This window comes from Boleophthalmus pectinirostris, unplaced genomic scaffold (genome assembly GCF_026225935.1).
Source record: "Boleophthalmus pectinirostris isolate CB_2022bp ecotype Guang Dong unplaced genomic scaffold, ASM2622593v1 HiC_scaffold_15, whole genome shotgun sequence".
NCBI classification, from domain to species: Eukaryota; Metazoa; Chordata; class Actinopteri; order Gobiiformes; family Gobiidae; genus Boleophthalmus; species Boleophthalmus pectinirostris.
Genome location: NW_026571070.1, coordinates 6,554,640 through 6,577,062, shown reverse-complemented (window position 1 = coordinate 6,577,062; position 22,423 = coordinate 6,554,640). Strand labels below are relative to the sequence as shown.

General features: G+C 41.4%; 1 protein-coding gene across 1 annotated transcript in view; it reads right to left on the bottom strand.

Moving 5' to 3' along the window:
* The window catches only part of LOC110175540 (cadherin-12-like), a 458,088-nt gene that overhangs the window by 72,457 nt on the left and 363,208 nt on the right, over positions 1-22,423 (bottom strand). The window contains 1 exon segment of the mRNA XM_055150970.1: positions 21,215-21,468. Within this exon segment, the coding sequence (XP_055006945.1) occupies positions 21,215-21,468 (254 nt within the window).

Genomic DNA, 22,423 nt, shown 5'->3' with positions numbered 1-22,423 from the left:
CAATATCCTTACAAGTGTTGGACAAAGGTCATTTTTACCACAGAATCATAGAAAAACTGGTGAAATGATGATTGTTTCCTTAAACTTGATTGTTGTGTTGTGTGTGTCTGAGAGTGAGAAAGAAAATTATCACAGTGTGTGTTTGTGTGTGTGTGCGCGTGTCTGTGTGTTTGTGTGTGGGGGTGCGTGTGGGGGTATGTGTGTGCGTGTGCATGGGGGTATGTGTGTGTGTGTCTGTGTGCGTGTGTGTCTGTGTGTTTGTGTGTGTTAGGCAGCATGGGGGTAAACAGTAATGCAAATATTGCATTACAACCTTAAAAAACATATTCCACTGATATCACAGTGAACATACATCAGGCTGTAAAAATATTTTTACTCTGCAAAATCCTAATTATTACAAAGGTCTATATTGACTTGTAATATTCCAAAAAGCAGCTACACACTTATGTTTTTTTTTCACATGCCTCAACTGACAAGACGTCATATCTGTTACAAACACCAAGGTACTTGTAACTGTCCTCAATATCTGCTATTGTTCCCTCTGGAAGCAGTAGTTAGTTGGTTCAATTGTTAAGTCACTGGATCCACATGGTTGACCTGAGTTCAAATCTCCCTTCAGACTCTGATTGTTTTTTCTGCAACATATAATATAAGAATACAAACATTACATGGAACATACAAAGAAAATGTAGTTTATCATGCACATTACCTGTAAATGTCATGCAAAATGTTCACTTTATCTTTACTAGTTTTTCATAATATAGTTGTATGAGAAAAATGCAAAAGGGGGAGTAAACCACACATGACACATATAAACCTTATATAAAGATTTACTACAAAGACAGTGGTAAATTCTTATATTTTTTTTCCAGTTTTTTTTTTTTCCATATGGGTTTTTATGGCCAACCCAACACTGGGACAATCTGCAGCACGACTTTTAACAGGAACAAAAAGGAGAGAGCACATAACCCCAATCCTTGCGTCTTTGCACCGGCTTCCTGTTAATTTTAGAATAGATTTTAAGATTTTATTGTTTGTTTTTAAAGCTTTGAATGGACTGGCCCCGCAGTACGTCTCGGACCTCATCCAAATGTATACCCCGGCGCGCGCTCTGAGGTCCGAGGTCCAGCTCCAGCTCAGGGTGCCTAAGACGAGACTTGAAACCGGGGGGGACAGGGCCTTCTCTGTGGTCGGCTCTAAGCTCTGGAACACTCTGCCGCTCCACGTTCGAACAGCACCCACTGTGGAGAGTTTTACGTCTCGTCTTAAGACCCACTTTTATTCTCTGGCTTTTAACACCGCATGAGTTGTGAGGTCCTCAGGGTTTTTTATATATTTATTTTTATGTGTTTTTATTGGTTTTATTGATTTATTGGTTTATTTATTTCTGTTCTATGATTTTGTTTTTATTTTATTTTACTGTTTTTTTGTTTGTTTTATTTTTAGAATTTGCAATTTATTCAGTGCTTTTTTGTCCACATAAATCATAATATACATGCTCTATTTTTCCCCCACACACATAAACTCAATATAAATGTAGAAAGTATATAAAAAAAATAATAATAGGAAAAAAAATTACAAAATAACTAAATAATAATAATTCAAAATAAATAAATAAATAATAAATAATAATAATAATAATATAATATAATATAATAATAATATATTTTACTGGTTTTATTATTTTAAGACTAGTATTATTTTAGTATATTATTATTGTTGTTATTATTATGTATTTGTGCAGCACTTTGGAAACTGTTTGTTTGTGAAATGAATAGAAATAAAGAAATAGAAATAAAGTGGATTGGATTGGACATTGATGCAAGGCAAAAAGAGCCACCTCCGTTGTTTTCTGTGAGCGTGTACACACCGGGCGCTCCGTGCACATACTTGGGCGCTCTGCACACAACCCGGGCTCTCTGCGTCTGAAAGCGCGCGAGGCTTTTTGCACTTCTGCGGTGAGTACAGACACGTCTCTGCTCCGTGACCCTCAGAAACACATGTAACTTTAAGCAGAGGCACGAGAGCCGCAGCAGAGCCGGGCCTGGTGTTCAACTCTGACGAACACCTCCTCCTCCTCTCTGCTTCTCTCCGTGCAGGAAACTCTCATCTCTCGCCAGACTCACAATAGCCTCCTCAAAGCACTGCCTTTCCTCTCCACTCACAGCCTTGTGCTCTGTCTCTCATTTTATCAATAACCCGCAGAGAACCTCATATTTACAACACCGCAAGAGATGTGTTGAAGTCCTTTTAAGAGACACGACGTGCAGCGTTCAGTTTGTGTTGATGGGCGAGCTCAACACGCGCCAAATGACGTGACGAGGTGTGGCACGCTCTGGTGTGCGTTGGCCTTAAAGGGACAGTTTGGAATTTTGGACATAGGACCTCATTTCCTAGTGAACCAGAGTGTTGGAAACATGTGGAGACGCTTTTAAATATTCCCTCCAGTCCTTGTATTTGCAGAGGTCGCTGGTGCTGGACTAGTGCATGTGTAATGGTCATAGTTATGTAGTCTTACCCACTCCCAGTGTTGGGAAGGTTACTTTTAAAGTGTATTCCCCTACAGATTACAGATTACATACTTCAGAATGTAGTTTTTAACGGAATCCATTAAGTTACTTAAAATGAGTAACGTAATCTGAATACTTTGGATTACTTGATTTGCTGTAGAGAAGCAAAGACGAGAACATCGTAACATAGGAAGTTTTATCTGCTAAAAGAAAATGAAAAGCCCAGACTTTACTTAACCAAATGTAAAATATTACTGATAGAAGAAGAGGAGACACGGTCCACGCAGCATGTTTTAGTCCTGTTAAATCCTGGTTTAGACCTGGTTTTAGTCCTGGGTTTAGACGTGGTTTTAGACGTGGTTCAGACCTGGTTTTCCTTTTAGTTTTAGTCCTTTACCTGGTTTAGTCCTGGTTTTAGTCCTTGTTTTAGTCCTTTTAGTCCTAGCTTTAGTCCTGGTTTAGACCTGGTTTAGACCTGGTTTTAGCCCTGGTTTTAGTCCTTGTTTTAGTCCTGGTTTTAGTCCTGCTTTAGTCCTGGTTTAGGTTTAGTCCTGGTTTAGTCCTAGTTTAGTCCTGGTTTAGACCTGGTTTAGTGTCCAGCAATGAGTGGAATTACCGAGAAAAAAAAAAAAAAAAAGGGATATAGCCCCAAATGTGAAAACAGGAAAATACCGCAGTGTAATCCATTTATTTCAACAAAGTAACTGTAATCCATTTACCACTCACTGAAACAGTAACTGTAACTGAATACAGTTACTCATAATTTGTACTCTGATTACATAACTGTGGTACATGTAATCTGTTACTCCCCAACACTGCCCACTCCACAAAACACCCGCAGCAAATCTGTTAATACACCAGACTGTCCCTGTGAATGTCTATGTTGATAGAATAATTTTAGAAGTAAAACTAATCTTGCATCTCATGAATCGTCGCATGTTGAGGGACTATTTTCTCATATATCAGTCCTTCAGATGCAAGGTTGAGGCCCTATGTCCAAAATTCCAATCTGTCCCTTTAAATGTTCTATCGCCGGGTTTCAGATGACACCAATTATATTCTGGGTTCGCTTCGATCTGGGAGTAAAACATCATCATCGTTCGAGAATCTGAAAACCACCAACAGCATTTTAACACATTCACTGCGACTGTAATCTGCCGCCATAGTCCCTCTAGGGCAATAGGGACAATCTACCACACCGTGTATCATTTGTTCATTTGTTTTTCAATGTAAAACCAAAAATAAGAAAACTAAAAAATCTACTATTTTCTTCATTATGTGTCTCCAAAACCAAAATCAAAAAAACAGATAACAATATGTTTTTTCACTTTTTGATTTTGTGTTTAAATGAATAATGGAAAAAACGGACAACGAAACGGATAACGTTTTCCCATTTCCGTGACTTAAACTGTGACGCAGGTCTTTTGCGCCACATATGGACTGAACCAGGACTGAACCAGGTCCGGGACCAGACCAGAACCAAAACAGGACTGAGGCCGACTTAAAGCAGCACCAGACCAAGACTGTGTCCGGGACCAGACCAGGACCACGACCAGGACTGGGACCGGGAACAGGACCAGGACTGAGACCAGGACTGAGACCAGGACTGAGACAGGGACCAGACCGGGACTAGACTGAGACCGGGACCAGACCAGGACTACGACCAGTACTGGGACCGGGAACAGGACCAGGACTGAGACCAGGACTGAGACCAGGACTGAGACCAGGACTGAGACCAGGACTGAGACAGAACCGGGACAGACTGAGACTGAGACCGGGACCAGACCAGGACTACGACCAGTACTGGGACCGGGAACAGGACAGGACTGACCAGGACTGAGACCAGGACTGAGACAGGGACCAGACCGGGACCAGACCAGGACTACGACCAGGACTGGGACCGGGAACAGGACCAGGACTGAGACTAGGACTGAGACAAGGACCAGACCATTAGACTGAGACTGAGACCGGGACCAGACCAGGACTGAGACCTGGACCAGACCAGGACTATGACCAGGACTGGGACCAGGAACAGGACCAGGAGTGAGACCAGGACTGAGACCAGGACTGAGACCAGGACTGAGACCAGGACTGAGACCGGGACTGAGACCGGGACTGAGACCGGAACCAGACAAGGACTGAAAACTGTTTAGTCATGGTTTAGTCCTGGTTTATTCCTGTTTTAGTCCTGATTCAGTCCTGGTTTAGTCCGTATGCGGCGCAAAAGTCCGGCATCGCAGTTTAAGTCACAGAAACGGTCGCTATCCATTTTTTCCCATTATTCATTAAAACGCAAAACTGAAAACTGAATAAACTAATCGTTATCCATTTTTTTCATTTTGGTTTTGACGACAAATAATGAAGAAAACTGTTTTTGTGCTGTGCTGTTTTTTCGTTTTCTTACTTTTGTTTTTATATTGAAAAGCGAATGAACGAACGATACACAAATTTATCACCAATAATAAGTAGCTCTATTAAGTATACAATCTATTATTTGCATACATACTAAAACACATTTGTTAGTCCATTTTAGGGCAGCTCAGGATACAGATATGATTCATCTCACACAAAAGAGCAGTGTGAAAATGCATCTTAACTCTTTGCTGGTAAATTCCACAACAAATGTCCATTCTCACAAGAAAATGCGGCTCCTTATTGAATATTCTTTGACAAATAAAAGGCAGAAGTGGTCACCAACCTTCGGCCTGTTATAAATAAACACTCCCAACAGACATACCACCCAACTTAAAGTGGTTCAAAGTTTAGGAAGCCCTTTAAATCCCATTAGCTGCAGTATTTATGACGTCTTTTGTCTCCCTGGCGATAACAGGGCGCACTATGAGGCTTTAAATCGTCTCCAAACTCTAAAAGCATTCTTCTTCTCTATGCATGACGGGTCACTGGCTCTTTTGTTTTCCAGCGCAAGAATGTAATGCTGCCTCCGATGGCTCGCAAATGAACTGTGTCAGGGGCGGATGATGAATTTTTAAACCGAGGCTGAATACAAAAGACAAAATAGACGTAAGTGGCTATTCTTGTCCGACAAAATCTCTGCTTTTTGATTTTTAATTCATAACGTAGCGGCCCACTGTCCGCGCGACGGGTACACTTTCGCTATTTTTCGAGGGATAAATAAGAACAAATACAGTAGGTTTCAAACACAAAAAGGTTCTCCTCATATATTTTTTAACATTGCCCGGTCTTTGTCTCTCCGCGGGATAGGTCCATTGTGGTACACTGATCACGTTTTATGGGCTGTGGAGGGGCGCAGGAGCCAAATTGGAAAAGAAATGGGTTGCCTTGAGTATAAATCAGGAGTCGGATCGGGCATGTCAGAACTATAAAATGCAGAAGTCATCTTTAAAACGCCCCTACCTGATAATTACAAGCGGGGAGCAGCAGCCAACAGCACACGGCCTTGTAAAGTGCGTCCAAAAGTTCAATACAGGACACAGGTAAAGGAGAGCACAATGTGTTTCGGTAAACATTCGGTTGTTGTGGAAAACTGTCCCAAATTATGAGGGGAAATAATCTGAAATTCTCGATCTATGTATGTGGACGTAGAGTCTGATAAATAAATTATAGTAACATTGGTTTGAATATCGATAAATCTTTGTGTCACTGAAAATCATTTGACCAAAGCTTTTTCACAGTATCAGCGAGTAAAGATGCTGGATTTTTGTGCAGCATACGGACTGAACCAGGGCTAAACCAGGAGGATTAAACCAGGACTAAACCCAGAACTGTACCAGGACTAAACTAGGACTAAATCAGGACTGACCCAGGAGGAATAAACCAAGACTGAACCAGGACTAAACCAGGATTAAACCAGGTCTAAACCAAGACTAAACCAGGACTGAACAGAACTAAACCAGGACTAAACCAAGACTAAACAAGAACTAAATCAGGACTGAACCAGGAGGAATAAACCAAGACTGAACCAGGACTAAACCAGGTCTAAAAAAGGACTAAACCTGATTTAGACCTGGTTTAGACCTGGTTTAGACCTGGTTTAGACCTGGTTTAGTCCTGATTTAGACCTGATTTAGTCCTGATTTAGACCTGGTTTAGACCTGGTTTAGTCTTGATTTAGACCTGGTTTAGTCATGATTTAGACCTGGTTTAGTTCTGGTTTAATCCTGGTTTAGTCTTGGTTTAGACCTGGTTTAATCCTGGTTTAGTCCTGTTAAATCCTGTTTTAGACCTGGTTTAGTCCTGATTTAGACCTGGTTTAGACCTGGTTTAGGCCTGGTTTTAGACCTGGTTTTAGCCTGGGTCTAAACCTGGTTTAGTTTCCAGCAATGAGTGGAATTACCGAGAAAAAAAAGAAAAAGAAAAAAAGGGATATAGCCCCAAATGTGAAAACACGAAAATACCACCATGTAATCCATTTATTTCAACAAAGTAACTGTAATCTAATTACCACTCACTGAAACAGTAACTGTAACTGAATACAGTTACTCATAATTTGTACTCTGATTACGTAACTCCGGTACATGTAATCTGTTACTCCCCAACACTGCCTATCATACATCATTTGTGCTGGAGATTTTATTTGGCATTAATCAAAAACATTTTAAGATGCCTAAATTTGTGGACGCGCACATTTTGACAATTCCTTTCCACTTCTCCGTGTTTGATAGAGCTTAAAAAAGCGAATGTCCCCATCTTGTGAGCCGAAGTGGGACAAAATATCACAGATGTGGGCGGGAGCTGGAACGAAAATCACATTTCTTTGCGGGCGCAGGCAGGAGCGAGACTGAAAATCCTGTCCATCGCAGATCTCTAAATCAAGGCTCCCAATCTGCACCACTAGCCCCTTACACCACCAAAAATGTATGCAAACAAAACATTCATACTGGGCATCATGGGTGAATTGTATGACAGTATGCATAGGCCAGAGTTGGGAAATGGAACCGACAACATGTTAACAAGTCATTTCATAAATTCTTCAGCATTTCAAGCAGTCATTTTTCTCCGTAATTGAAAGGGAAGTTGGAAATCAGCCCAATCTCATCATTAAAATTGTTTCTTTGGTTCTGCCAAATAAAGTCACTCAAAAACTGAAAGTGGTAAATAACTGTGCCAACAATGTGTACAACGCCAAATAAAGTAGATCATTATATAAACCAAAATAATTACCAAAACCTACAAAATCTTGATAAATGGTTACAGAAGGTATTCAGGAACAGGGGGCCTCGCCGTTATTACATTTACTCCATTTAGGTCAAATTCAGTCTGTTGTGTTTCATTCACACATGTTTAACCCTTTATAATTAATCTGTTTACATCTCCAAAGCTCAAAATGCTCTTTTCCACCTTGTGATGTCATGAAGCTATAGATTTCAACAGCTCCTTTTACCTTTTGTTCAGGGATTAATGATGCCAGGGCGGAAATTATGATGAAATTAAAATGATTCTAGTGAAAGTGGAGTTTCAAACGCACTGGAGCAGTTCTTGTATTACCTCATGAGAGAAGAAGTCGGCCTAAATACGCAGGGTTTGTGAGTTAAGTGTGTGTGAATGAAACAAAACACAACTCCAGATGTGTTTGTGATAAGGAAACGTTATAACATGGATCAGAAAATAGCGTAATAATAGCCTGATTCATGAGCCAGTTTCACTTTGTGGAAACCGTCTGACCTCGCAGCATTAGGATTCGTTCGCTCAGTGGTAGGCGGGTACTTTTTTTATTTAACCAAATCGCTGCTATTTCGTCGTGAAGTATGTAATGCGCCAAATCCTGTAGTAAGAACGGGCAATAACGTGTTTCCCCTTAATAAAATTCACCAAACATTCTCTTTGTTCTGGCTTTGACCCTCCTGCAGCCTAGGTACATTTTTGTACATTGCAACTTTTCTTTTTTGCATAGCTTTGACAATATTGCACCAAATAGCACCAAAATCGGTTTGTGTATTTTCTGGTGTATTTAAATTTCTGTGTTTTTTTTCAAGATCACATTAATTGAATGGTCTATAATCAAAATCCTCTCACCTGTGATCCTTTGGTACATTTTTGTCCCATTGACTTCCGTTCAAATTGGCTTTTTTTTTTTTTACTGGCATAACTGTGCCAGTGCATTTTTACTTTTTGATTTATTTTTCATTCTTTGGAGTTGAAAAGTCTTCAAAATGTTTCGTTTTCGTGTCTTTTATTTTTTTGATATTTTTCTTTTTACTGTGCATCTTCCATTACAAGGTTATATCAACAGAAAGACACTTGTACGTATGAGTCCAGACTGAAGGCCAGAGACGGATATTTGAGGTTAAAATGATTTGGGTGTGTTCTAGAGGAGCCTCAGAGTGCACTAAATGTGTTTGTTTGAGAGTGTGTGTGAGTTTGTGTGTGCAAATTAAAACGAGTTGGAAAATATAGAAAAAAAATCTAATTTTTCATGCACATAACTTGATACTTTGGCAAACAAAACTTGAATTTAAAATAAAAAATGTCAAAATATGATATAATATTTGGTATGTATGATTAGAGCAGAACTAAATGGAGACACTGATATAAAAAAGTTGGACAAAAATCTGTACTGCATAAAAATATTGTGGTGTTCTTTTTCAATGTACATTTTTGTCCACAGGTGCAACTATTTTTAAAGAGGTGCACGAGGGTTATATCCACGATCTCGGGAATCGTCAACCAACGCAGAATGTCTGTCGTCGTCTACATCCATCTCGACCTCTTTGTTTACTGTTGTGCTGAACCACAAAAGGGAGTTTGAGTTTGACGTCATGGCTTCGCGGATCTTCGCCGATCGGCCGGTGCGCGGTCTACAACGTCTTGCAAACCGTCTAGTGTATTCCGATCCCTGACCTCGCCGCTTGAGAGAAATGAAACTGACTGGCTAGTACAATGTGACTCCTTTAATATAAATCTAACTGCTCATCTGTCAGCGTCCTTCACACACAGCGTTGGCAGTTCTGTATCTCGCAAAACTCTTTACAAAACACGATGTAAAGGTGCTGAATTTCACAGGCATTAATTACACATTATAGGAAGCCTGCCTGCATGAGCGCTTTTGATTGGTACATTGGCCCGTAATGTTTTCCGCGGCTCAGATGCCGTGTTTACGTTTGTGTTTTTATTGTTTACGAGCGTTCCTTTATGAGCAAACTTTGGGAGCAGTCGAAAAAACACCAGCTGGGTCTGTTTCTACCTCAAACTTTTGGCGGATTCAAAGACGCCGGGGAGGAGAAAAAAAGGAGAGTATGAATGAATGAAGGCGGCGGAACTGCAAAACCCTGAAACTGCAAACTGTGTGTGGGCTCAAATACATCAATATCTGGTTCTTATCTGCGGCTGTGGCCAAGAGTATATTTCAGAGTGTTATTTTTCACTGAAAGGAAGCTAACCCAAGTTCTGGCTTTGTTTTGATTTGAGTCTGATGACATGCTCTTATAAATGTACTCAGGGGGGCTGTTGCTTGGAGCAAACCTAACGGGGAGTCCTACAATCAGATTTCAGCTCTGACAGAAACAAAGAAGTGCTTATTATGTACAGAAGGCCAATTAAAGCTAGAACAAGTTAATCAGTGAGCTACGCCTAACTGAGCATTGAAATAATTGTTATAAAACTAGTCTAATAAATAAATAAATAAACAAATGAGGACAAACTTGACCAAAAAAATCCACTCAGATTTCAAGTATACTCCATCAGGATGTCTTCAAGTGGCTCCACTTCGGGGAAATCTCATTGCAATCTACAAAAAGTGCTGAACTGATAGAAATAATAATAATAATCGATTTGCAAAATAATCCCAAGAAGGCACTATAAAAACTACAGCGTGTTGTGTAGTGTTTTTGTATCCTGCTTTAAGAAAAATGGCAGTGACTTGAAGCTTGTGCAAGTTTGTACAGCAGGCTCATACAATAAAGAGCGTTTTAAAAGGCCTGGGAGAGATCGCTAGATTAGTCAGGCATGCAGGGATGATGTCTAAAATTTCTTCAGGCATTTCTTTGATGACAGAGAAAAGTTATAACATGGTAGAAAGCTCCAAAAAGTTTATTTAGGTCCTATATTAAAATAAATAAAATACATTGTTGCTATTGTGTTTCAATGTATGGTGTGATTTGTTTGTATTTGTTTTTGGTTTTATTTTATTATTTATGGATGGTGCACGACCAGAGATGTGCGATCTGAATCTTTGGGGTTAATGGAGTTGTTGTCTTTTTCAGACCAAGAGTTTGTTTTCATACCTGACAGTTTCGATCGCTCATTTAGCGGTCGGGTTTTGGCGCTGTCTTCCTACCGGTGGAGGCAGGATGACAGCGCCATCTGCAGTCCGACTTCCTCAGGACAGTATCCAAGGTGTGTGAGAGTAAAAAAGCACCCTCGTCCCGGTTTATCGTCCCGTGCCTCTTTAATCCAGAGACAGTGTTTGTTTTCCTCTGTCCCATTGGTGTTTGCTCCGTCCCAGTCCATAATGTGGTTCTCTCTTTACATACACACATCAAGGAAACTGAGAGGGGCGTTCAGTGCATGAACAAAGGAACATAGAACAGAATGCGAGAAGGAAACAGCGAAGGCGTGCACACAAGCAGCAAAAAACAAAGCAGAACAAGAACAACTCAAATCGTCCGTTTGTGACACTGTAAAAGACAGAACCACATTATGGATTGGGACGGAGCAAACATCATTGGGACAGAGGAAAACAAACAACATCGCTGGATTAAAGATGCAATCGAAATATGGAAACGTACGCTACACTTGGGCTGTAAACCGGGATGAGGGGGCTTTTTACTCTCACACACCTGGGATACTGTCCTGAGGCAGTCAGACTGCAGATGGCGCTGTAGTCCTGTCTTCACCGGTAGGAAGACAGCGCCAAAACCTGACCGCTAGTGAGCCGTCGAAACTGTCAGGTATGAAAACAAACTCTTCATCTGAAAAAAAGAACTTAATAACATAAAATCCAAGGATGACATCTAAAACCTCTTCAGGAATTTCAGAAAAAATAGTTATAACACAGTATAAAGCTCCAAAAAGTTGATTTAGGTTCTATATTACTCAAAATGTAATATCAGAAGTGGAAGTTTTCAAGTTAATAGGTTTCCATTTTTGCTTAGTAGAAATCGGCAAAACCAGAGCTGAAAATATCATAATTATTCTAATGACGGTGTGAGGACTTTCGAAAACACAGTGAGAAAACAACAGAACAGCGTGTTTCTGTTTGAGCAAAGAAACTCTTGAAACTTGAAGTTCCAAATTTGTGCTAATATTGTTGGTGAATGTGGAGCTTGGACACAATGAATGCAGACCCTAAAAACACAATAATCTGGCCTATACAACACTCCATTATCCATGTAAATCTACCTCCCTGCAGCACACACACACAGACACACACAGAGTAGACGGAGTTTGGAGCGTGATGTGATGAGGCAGCAGGACGGCGACTCTGGTGGGATTGATTTGTGTTGAGCAGAATGACTTTAAGTGACAATATTCTTCAGATTAAAGTCTGCGATGACACTGACGGATGTGGACCGCGACAGTGATGAATGGATTTAGGGCCAAAACCTCCACACATACACTGGCACTGACGCTAAAGCAGCTTAATACACACCAGAGGAGGCTGGGTGCAGCGATGGCTGGAAATATTATACTTAGCTTTGTTCCCGTTAGTGCAGTAACTAAATAAAAACACCAGGATCATGTACAGTGGGTTAATACGAACATTTTAAAACCGAAATGACGAAGCTCAAGGCAGCAGTTACAGAAAGAGGTGACGATCTTTGAATGTAAAGTGAATTCGAGTCAGAGTGGATGGAACCTCCATGAACACTTCCTATTTGGAACATGGCGAATCCGTGTATCATTCGTTCATTCATTTTTCAAAATAAAACCAAAAATAAGAAAACAAAAAACAACTGTTTTCTTCATTATTTATGTCCAAAACCAAAATGAAAAAAAAAAAAAAAAAAAAAGGATAACGATTAGTTTTTTCAGTTTTCGAATTTGTGTTTTAATGAAAAATGGAAAAACGGATAACGACCGTTTCCCGTTTACGGGACTTCCGTGACTGTGATGCCGGACTTTTGCACTGCATATGGACTGAAGTAGGACTGATCCAGGTCCGGGACCACACCGGAACCAGACCGACACCAGAGCAGGACTGAGACCGGGACCAGAGTGGGACTGAGACCGGGACCAGACCGGGACCAGAGTGGGACTCTGAGACCAGGACCAGAGCGAGACTAAGACCGAGACCAGACAGAGACTGAGATCAGAACTAAGACCGGGACTAGACTGAGACTGAAACCAGACCGGGACCAGACCTGGACCAGACCGGAGGCTCAGAGCCCACTGCAGTGCCGGAGCTGAGGCTCAGACACCGCGGAGGCTCAGAGTCAAAGCTCAGAGTCCGCTCTGGTTCCGTTCTGGTCTCGCTCTGGTCCTGGTCTAGTCCTGGTCTCAGTCCCGGTCTGGTCCCGGTGTGGTCCCGGACCTGGATCAATCCTGGATCAGTCCGTATACAGTGCAAAAGTCCGGCATCGCAGTCATGGAAGTCCCGTAAACGGGTTATCCGTTTTTTCCATTCTTCATTTAAACACAAAATCGAAAACTGAAAAAACAAATTGTTATCCGTTTTTTCATTTTGGTTTTGGAGACAAATAATGTTGTTTTTTTTCTTTTTCTTATTTTTGGTTTTATATTGAAAAACAAATGAACGAATGATACACAGATGATGGTGGCTCGCGGGTTAGCTATGTCCATTTAAAGTCTATGTCAAAAGGAGAAATTAAATTTGTCAACTGGACAAAGTTTATTTGGTCGAATACATTTTGCAGCTCATCCAAGCTGCTTCTTCAGTTCTGGTCAAAATGCCAGTGGACACTTTCTTCCTATTTGCCTGAAGGGAGCTGGACTGGTAAGAAAGCTGGAAAAGGATACTAAAATGTTAGCAGAGAAGAGGAATCATTTACGCTTTAACCTTAAATGTCGACAGAACCATCTTATACCCACGGCTTTGCAGAAGAAAGCACCAGAACCAGAACATGCAGCCTTAGATTTAGCTGTCTCAATTATGACATTAGAAAACTTATAAAACAAGATTACTTTTTTAGTTCCAAAAGAAATGGGTCAGAGGATCAAAGACTTTATAGCCACAGGTCAGTTAAGACAACCCAACCTCCCTTCAAGCATAAAGAAGTGACGATATAAGGCAGAAACATATCTGACTAAATAAACTTTTGTCCAGTTGACAAATTGAATTTCTCCTTTTGCTATGGATTCTACCTGGACAACTATGAGATTTTACACACATCTATACACTCTATGCTTTATACCTACAAGAGGAGAGTGGATGCAAACGTGGCTGGAAATATTATATTTAGCTGCAGCAGTAGTGGTAGTTTATTTTCTTCAGTCATGTACTTAATCATGTACTTAATAGACTGTTGCAAACACTTCACATAAAACTATGACTGAAGGGGTTTAGGCTGAAGTGAAATAACTTACGAACGCCTAACCATTTACAAATGATGATGCCAAGAATACAGCTGTCAGCAAACAACAAGCAACAACTTGAACAGCACACAGAAAAAAAAAATAAAAAAATCTATACAATAATAATAACAGTACTCAAAGTTCAGTGCAGCAGTTCTTTTGAGTGAACTCTATTCCACTTTCTACACCTAAGTAAAAAATACTTTAGTTGGTGCTACTGTAATAACTATTGGGCAGTGGTCTCCAACCTTTTTTGCGCCATGGACAGGTTTTATGTCTGACAATTTTTCACAGACTGGGGGGGCGGGGGTTCTTTTTGGGACAATATTTTCAAAGACCGGCAGTGTACAGGAGGAGGTGGTTTGATTTTAGTCGTGGTTTTAGTTCTGGTTTAGAGGCGCGGGAAACATGGGAGGAGATGCAGTCTACGTATGGGAGCAGGCATGGTGCGTACGGCATGGTTTAGTCCTGGTTTACACCTGGCTTAGGCCTGATTTTAGTCCTAGTTCAGTCCCAGTTTTAGTTCTGGTTTAGAGGCGCGGGAAACACGAGAGGAGACGCAGTCCATGTGGCATACTTGAGTAGACCCGGTGCGCACGGCATGGTTTAGTCATGGTTTAGGCCTGATTTTAATCCTGGTTTAGGTGTGGTTTAGTCCTGTTTTTAGTTCTAGTTTAGAGGCACGGGAAACACGGGAGGAGGCGCAGTCCACGCGGTGCACGTGAGAAGACCCGGCCCAGTGCTGTCCACGGCTCGACGGCCTATGGGAGCAAGCACAGTCCGCACGGCATGGTTTAGACCTGATTTTAGTCCTGGTTTTAGTTCTGCCTTTGGTCTTGATTTTAGTCTTGGTGTAGTCCTGGTTTAGTCCTGGTTTTAGTTCTGGTTTAGAGGCGCAGGAAACACGGGAGGAGCTGCAGTCCACACCGCATACGTGAGAACCCACGGCCCAGTACCATCCACGGCTCGGGGTTTGGGGAAACCTGCTGTAGGAAATATTGGCTCAAATATTGAGTGTTCAAACCTCACCCAATTGCATTCTGTTGATCTATAGCGCAACTATAACGTGTATAAATAAGTGGACTAAGTGTTCGACTCCGGTCAAATGAAGCTTACTGAGGCTAGTCGTTTTGGAGACAAATTTGGTGCAATTTTCAAATTAGGAATATGAATTGATTTACTTACAAAACAGGATAACACCAGGATGCTGTAGAGCGGGTTCATACGAACATTTTAATACCAAAATAAGAAGCCTGACTGCAGCAGTTATGGAGAGAGAGGAGGCTGTTTTTTTTCAAGGACACAACAACAGATTCTGCTAGAGCCTCTGCAGCCCCACTGTGGCATCTGGTATTCCCTGTGGTCTCCCCCGTCCAAGTACTAACCAGGCCCGATCTTGCTTATTTTCTGAGATATGACAAGAGCCGGCTTTGATAAGAAGGTATAGCAGCTTTGGTGATGGTAACAGATTAAAATTTAATCCAATTGCAACATCTAGTAATTTTTTAATACACATATAACAACTTTTGTAAATTTTTGGTTAAGGCTCATATTACACTGTTCTCTGATCTATGTTATAACGTTGGTTCTACATCACAAACTTACCCAACGTTTCCAAACACCTTCACTAGAATCATTTGGATAATTTCACATCTGGAATTGTCAATTTCTACCAAACAAAATGCTTTCTTGAAACCTACAGCTTCATGACATCACTGTGGGAAATATTATGTGTTGGTCATGCTAATTCACCCAATATTATGGACTTTGGAATGACAACAGGGTGGAAAACACGTATGACTATCTATAGGTACATGTTTTTCTGGACTTTGAGTGCCACGAAGCAGAAAAACTGACATATGTGGACCCCGTGGCATGTTCCCACCCATGATAAGGTGTACTGGGTCAGCAGTATTGTTCATTTTCTTGCTGTATATGCTAAATCAACAAGTTAATGTTTTGTCAAGATGTAGTATAAAGCTACCCCTGATTTTGAGTTGGTCAGAGACGTCGTTCCGGGGTGGCAGTTGTACTTGGTAATCAACTTGAATCTCTCTCAATGGAAATGCTGAAGTAAAGTGGCCTGTTCTCTCGGACTCTCCATTTCTTGTGCTTCTTTTTAGGACACGCGTTGAACCTTCCGAAAAAACCCACATCACAAAGTGGAACAGAGCATTTTGAGCTTGAGAGATGTAAACAACTAATAATAAATGGATACTCCAGTCCTTCTCAAATAGTGTGGCGATGTCAGGGTAGGCGCGTGTGACCTTGAAGAACATGCTTTTTTTTTTCTTTTTTTTTTTTGTCGTACTAGAATAAAGTGTACAGTACAAACACAGAGCAGGAGATATGAAGTGCAGAGAACAGACAGTATGTAAATTGTATGTAGCGCTCGGCTTCACTGTGACTATGGTGGGAAACGAGGAAAGACCGCTGTGTCTAAAAATGTCGGCAGTGGACAGCATGAAGACAAATAAATTACGGTGTCACTTAAAGACATTACAGCCCGATCACACTCATAAGACGCTTGAGTTTTTTTTGCGAAAACATGCCGAATATTGCCAACAATCATCCCGCTTTGTGAGTGCTGCTTCAGTAAATCAGCGAGCACTGTTGGCATCATATGAGGTGCCGACCAAAGAGCAGAGGAGCTGAAACTGCCGAACTATAACACAGTCATGATCTTTAAAGATGAGGAGGACATGGGAACGGACCGCCTCTTGACGCAGGTGAGCGCAGCGCAGAATACGGACGGACACATGCTGCGTGTGTCCTGGGAGTCGCTTTGGAGACTCAACTAAAACGTTTGCTCTCGTATGTCGGCGACTAAAGGCGATGGTGCGATTTGTCCACGTTTGGTAGTGGTTCTGCGGAGTGGGGGGTACCAAATGTTTTCTTTGTCCTGGGGGGTGACATAAAATAATTAAGAAGCACTGGGTTACTTAAATTAAAGGTTGTATAGAGGATTTTTTAAGGGAATGAAATACAGCGACAGTCCTTTTTCAAATGTTGTGCATGCAGCTCCCTCAGTAGAAACACCTCCTCCTCCTTTTTACTCGAAATCACGTTTGTTTACATCCAGCGTGTTCAGATTACTGTTGAAGTGATTTAGAAGTCATTTTCGACAGGCGTCAGTTTTAGAGCCTTCGTCTGCTTTCGCGCCGTCGCTGGAAGGAATTCAAGAATCACCTCAGTTTGTCTTCGCTGCTTTTCCCCTTTCTTCTTCTTCTTTCAGCGACCTCAAAAATGGACTTTCTTTGCGGAACTGGTCGTGGATTCTCGCGCCATCGCGACAAACTTTGTGCGAATTGCGAGGGAGCGACAGTTTGAAAAACTCAAAGTCGCTAACGCGCCGGGGAGTCAGTTACACTAAAACTAGGGAGTTTTTGACAGCCAAGAAAATGAGGCAGCCTCGTTTCTATTGGCTGATGTTTATCTGGCTTACACGTCCAAGTTGATAGATTTTCATTCTTTTTTTTTTTTTGATCATCATAATTAAAGCTGCTGCGTCTCCGTAACGGTATTTTAAACTTCATTGACAATTTGAAACTGAAAAAAAATCCTCCATACAACCTTTAAACAAAACACAACTCCAGGTAAGATTTTCTAACATCTAACATTCTAACATGACTAAAAGCTGACAAGAGTCACTTTTGCAAAATACTGGACCTATAAAGACAGTACTTCCGCTATATTAATCCAATTTGGTGATACATCTTTTCTACTTTGAGCTTTATGTTGTAATTAAACATAACTTGGTCAGGAAAAAACTCGCCCAAAGACCTCTATGACTGCAGCCCAATGCGGTTTACATTAATAGGGGTTAATCACGTTAATTGCATATCTAAGGATTATATAGTTTTTACATAAATTGTGTCTAAGCATGCATATTCATTAGTCAAACAGAGCTGGGAGCCTGTGGGAAAGAGGATAAGAAGTCCCCTTTAAGAGACTCAAGCTGGACTGTGACTGCACTGGTTTAATCCTGGAGTGCTTATGCTGTGTGTGTGTGTGTGTGTGTGTGTGTGTGCGCGTCTGTATGTGTGTGTACGTGTGTGTGTCTGAACCAAATCTGCAGAGACTGGGGCTTTCGAAGTCACTTGTTTCAAAAGCTTGTGGCAAAGACCATTCTGGAGATCTAAGTTGCTTTTAGTAGTTTTTCTGCCCTCATTGAAAACATTTACATTTACATCTACATTTTACGTTACACATGTAATATTTTCTCAACACTCAACAAGTTGTTTTACAAATTGGTGGCATAAATACACAAAATACTTTAACATTAAGATAATTTAAGCATAATTGAATGCAAAGGTATATTTATTGAATGTGTTAAGACCCTGTGCTAAGGCCACAACAAAAAAACGGAGGCGAGAGGTTGGATTTTAAAATAAAATATATTTATGAACTAAATCACAAACAAAACATTCACTGTTACTGCCTTTTGTCATTTGCTTTTACACGACTCCTTATTTTTGGCTCATGATACAAAGGTAGAAAACAAGAACTGACAAAGGTTGATTTTGAGCTCAATATTTTTGATGATATTTATTCACATGATTAAAGGAGGTCTCAAATACAAACCAAAAGACATGAACTCCTTTTTGACCGGCGTTCTGCCTTTGTAGGCAAGTAAGAGCTTCCTAATTTTCTAAACCTAAAAATCTGAAACACTCAATTGTAAAAAAGAAAAAAAAAAGTTTCTATCATAATTTTCAAATCAAATATAATGTAAATTTGTATTACCGTATTTTTCAGACTATAAGTCAGAGTATAAGTTAGACCAGCCAAAAAATGCGTCATCAAGAAGAAAAAAAACATACATAAGTCGCACCGTACTATAAGTTGCACTTTCTGGGGGAAATTTATTTTATAAAATCAGGGACCAGGAACCATGAAGCTGTGTTCTCCATTCCCGCTTTTTGACAGTCCCTCACAAGTTTCTTGCTCACTCCAAACTTTTTTTCTGCTGCTCGATTACTGTTTTCGGCTGAATATTTCACTACTTGCAGCAGGACTGAGGCTTTTTCTTCAGGAAACATGCGCAGGAAACTGACACAGAAGCCTAGAGCGCCCTCTCGCAGCTGTCAGTCTGAAAATTTTAGTCGCACTGGAGGAAACACCTAAACCATGAAAAATGTACGACTTATAGCCAGAAAAATACAGTACTTACATGTATCTGAGTAGTTATCATTTGGCAAACCCACCTTGATCAGTTCCTGTTTTCAAATTTTCATGGTTAGTCCCAATTTCTCCATTGGAACTGCAGTGGAGAAACATTCCAGAATACAAAATAAGACATTAAAGACATTTAAGGCTCTGTTCCACTCTTTTGTACCAGCAGCCATGTTTGGACCCTCACGTGTATTCTTATAAATTCTAGAACGCAACCGAACTCTATCCAACTTTCACTTTCATCACGGTCCATTAGTTTAAACATTATTGTGGTCTGAGGGCTTAGAGGCATTAACTTTCATGTGGGGACATTAAACTTTATTGCCAGCCAAACACTACGTGACAGGACTTGTTGACTGGTTTCCATAATACATATTCATCGTGTTAATTGCGTGAGTTGGATTACACGGCTCTGACATACTCGGAGTCTAATGGGATGCACGTTCATTAGTGGGACCTGGCTGTGACTCGGGGATAAGGAAATCCTCCGTCGAGTTTACAGACATACCTGCTGACATGTGGAATAATGAATCGTCGTATAGAAGCAGTCGCAGTCCAGTGGTAAACTGTATGATTGGATTTTTAAATAGTACTTCTCCAACTTTGAAAGCTCTCGAATCAAGGAGCTAAACACAAATACACAAATACACATATGTCTTTTTCTGTACGCAGTCAGTAGAGATGAGGTAAATAAGGTGTCTTGCCCAAGGACATAACAACAGTATTCACCTGAGGGAGTAGGATTCAAACCGCCAACCATCAGATCAGCGGATGAACACTCAAAAACGTGAGGTGTTGTGTAATATCAGTAGCAGTAGTAGCAGAAGTAGTGTTTCTTTTAGTAGTAGTAGCACCTGGCTGAGTATGCTTGGTTACCACAGTAGGACTAGTATTAGTAGTGCCAGTATTTGTAGTACCTGACTGGGCTGCTGCTCGTGTCCCAGTCCTGTGATCTGACTTTAGTAGTAGTAGTCAACTGTAGTAACAGTAGTGGTAGTAGTACTTTTAACAGTGCTAGTAGTTTTAGTAGTAGTAATAATGGTAGTAGTTTTAACAGTACTAGTAGTTGTAGTAGTAGTAATAGTGATGCTAGCATTGTGGTAGTAGTATTACTAGTAGAAGCAGTAGTAGCGTTACTAATAGCAGTAGTATTAGTATCAGTAGTACCTGACAGGGCTGCTGCCTGCATCTAAGTGCTGTTTACCAGTTGTTTGTAGTAGTAGTAGTAGTATTAGTTTAGTAGTTCTAGTTAGGGCTGTAGCAATATCCCTAAAAATGAATCACTGTGGTACTAAGAGGCCCACTGTGGTAGATGCTGCACCACTGCAATCACTGCACGTAACCAACGTGACCCGACCCAGAGTCCTGCACGGGTCCGGGTGGATGCGGGTCTCTAAAAATGAACCCATGCAGGACTATGGAATCTAAACATTCCACCCGTTACTGCCCGTGCTTGTAATAACCCAAGACTAACCCAGGACTAACCCAGGACTAAGGTGTGCCGTTGTAGACCGTCTGGTGACCACAGGCGAAAGGACCACCGCAGCTCCGCGCCGCACAGAGGTAAATGCAGCCGTCACCAGCTCCGTGTGCTTGTGCGAGGGGCTCTCTCTCTCTTAAGTCCGCGGGTACCTGACCTGGTGCAGGACTCTGACCTGAGCTGCCACAGTGGGAGCTGGAGAGATGTAGCGGCACTTGTTCTAAAGTCAAATGTTACTTCTCCCACACTACAAACGCTATATCCACACGACAACCAAGGTACATGTGCATCTGTGCAACAAGCGCATCATCAGAGAGAGTTTTCAGAGCCACTGGAAATATTGTAACTCCAGGGGATAGGGGGTGGCGGAGGGAGTGTGATATCACCGCATATCGCACTGTTGAGCCGCTATACCACACCTCAGGAGAAATCCCCTAACCGCGACAGCCCTAGTATAGTAGTAGTACTATCTGTAGTGTCTTGACAAGGCTGCCGTCCAGGTCCTGATTATAGTCCCCTGCTGGAGTGTCTTTGTACACAGCGGTAGTAGTAGTAGTAGTAGCAATAGTAGTACTAGTAGTAGTAGTAGCAGTAGTACCTGACAGGGCTGCTGCCTGCGTCCAGGTCCTGCGCTGTCACTGCTCCGATGATGGTCCCCGCTGGCGTGTCCTCGTACACTTCCATCACGTACTGGGGCTTGTTGAACACCGGGGGCTCGTCCACGTCCAGCACGTTGATCTTGACCGTGGCCGTGTCTTTGAACGTGCCGTGGCTCTGGAAACGAGGGTCCAGGTGAGCGTTTGTGGCATCCACTTTAAAAGTGTACGCCTTCTTCGTCTCATAGTCCAGCGGCTGAAAAAGAGACAGACAGAGATGTGAAGGTTAGAAAGTCAATAAGTATTCATTACTCTGTCAAACGAGTCTGGAATAAAAATATCTACCTACTCTGATAGCCGCTAAAGAAACTACTGCATCAGGTTTATCAAGTTGTGTACAGTTTTGTATCATGCTTGTTTTTATATTTATGGGAAATTTTTGTAGTAAACTTGTGGTGGGCTGAACATTGGACAAAATCTTACAGCTAAGGATGGTTTGAACACTTGCGCAGGAGAGATCGCTAGATTACTCAAACATGCATGCATCGAAAACCTCTTCAGGAATGTTTTTCATGAGAGAACAGTGTCATAACATGGTGGGTTAGTCAGTTGGAAGCCCAACAACAGAAATGTGGGGGCCTGGAGCAGGAAGTCTCACATGGGCCCCCCTCTAATATTAATTAATAGGAAGAGGGTCGAATTCTGGGCCCCTAAAACCTTGGAGTTTGGGAGAACTGACCGTTTTGTCAACCCTTGTCTACTGAGGAGGCTGATGGTGCAGATTGGCAGCCTCGCTTCTGAGTGTGGAGTGAATGAACAATGAACTGTAAAGCACTTTGGATGTCTTGAATAAATGCACTGATTCATTAATAATTCATTGCTGATATGGTCCGTAGCATTAATATACATACATGACATAACCAAAGACAAAAGAAAAACATGTAGAACTGGACAGTGTACACTCGCTCAGGCTCCTTTCCAAACAGAAACCTACACAGACAGTTGCGGTATTAGGATTCATTCGCTCAACGGTAGGCGGGTACTTTTTTAAATTTAACCAATCGCTGCTATTTAGTCATGACGTCTGTAATGCGCCAAATTCCGTAGGAAGAAGGACAACAACATCTGTAGCGGCTTATTGACCAACCTTATAGCCGCTCGGGAAGATCAGAGTGGGTCCTGGGGTCGTAGTTTGTGACGCGAATGAAGGC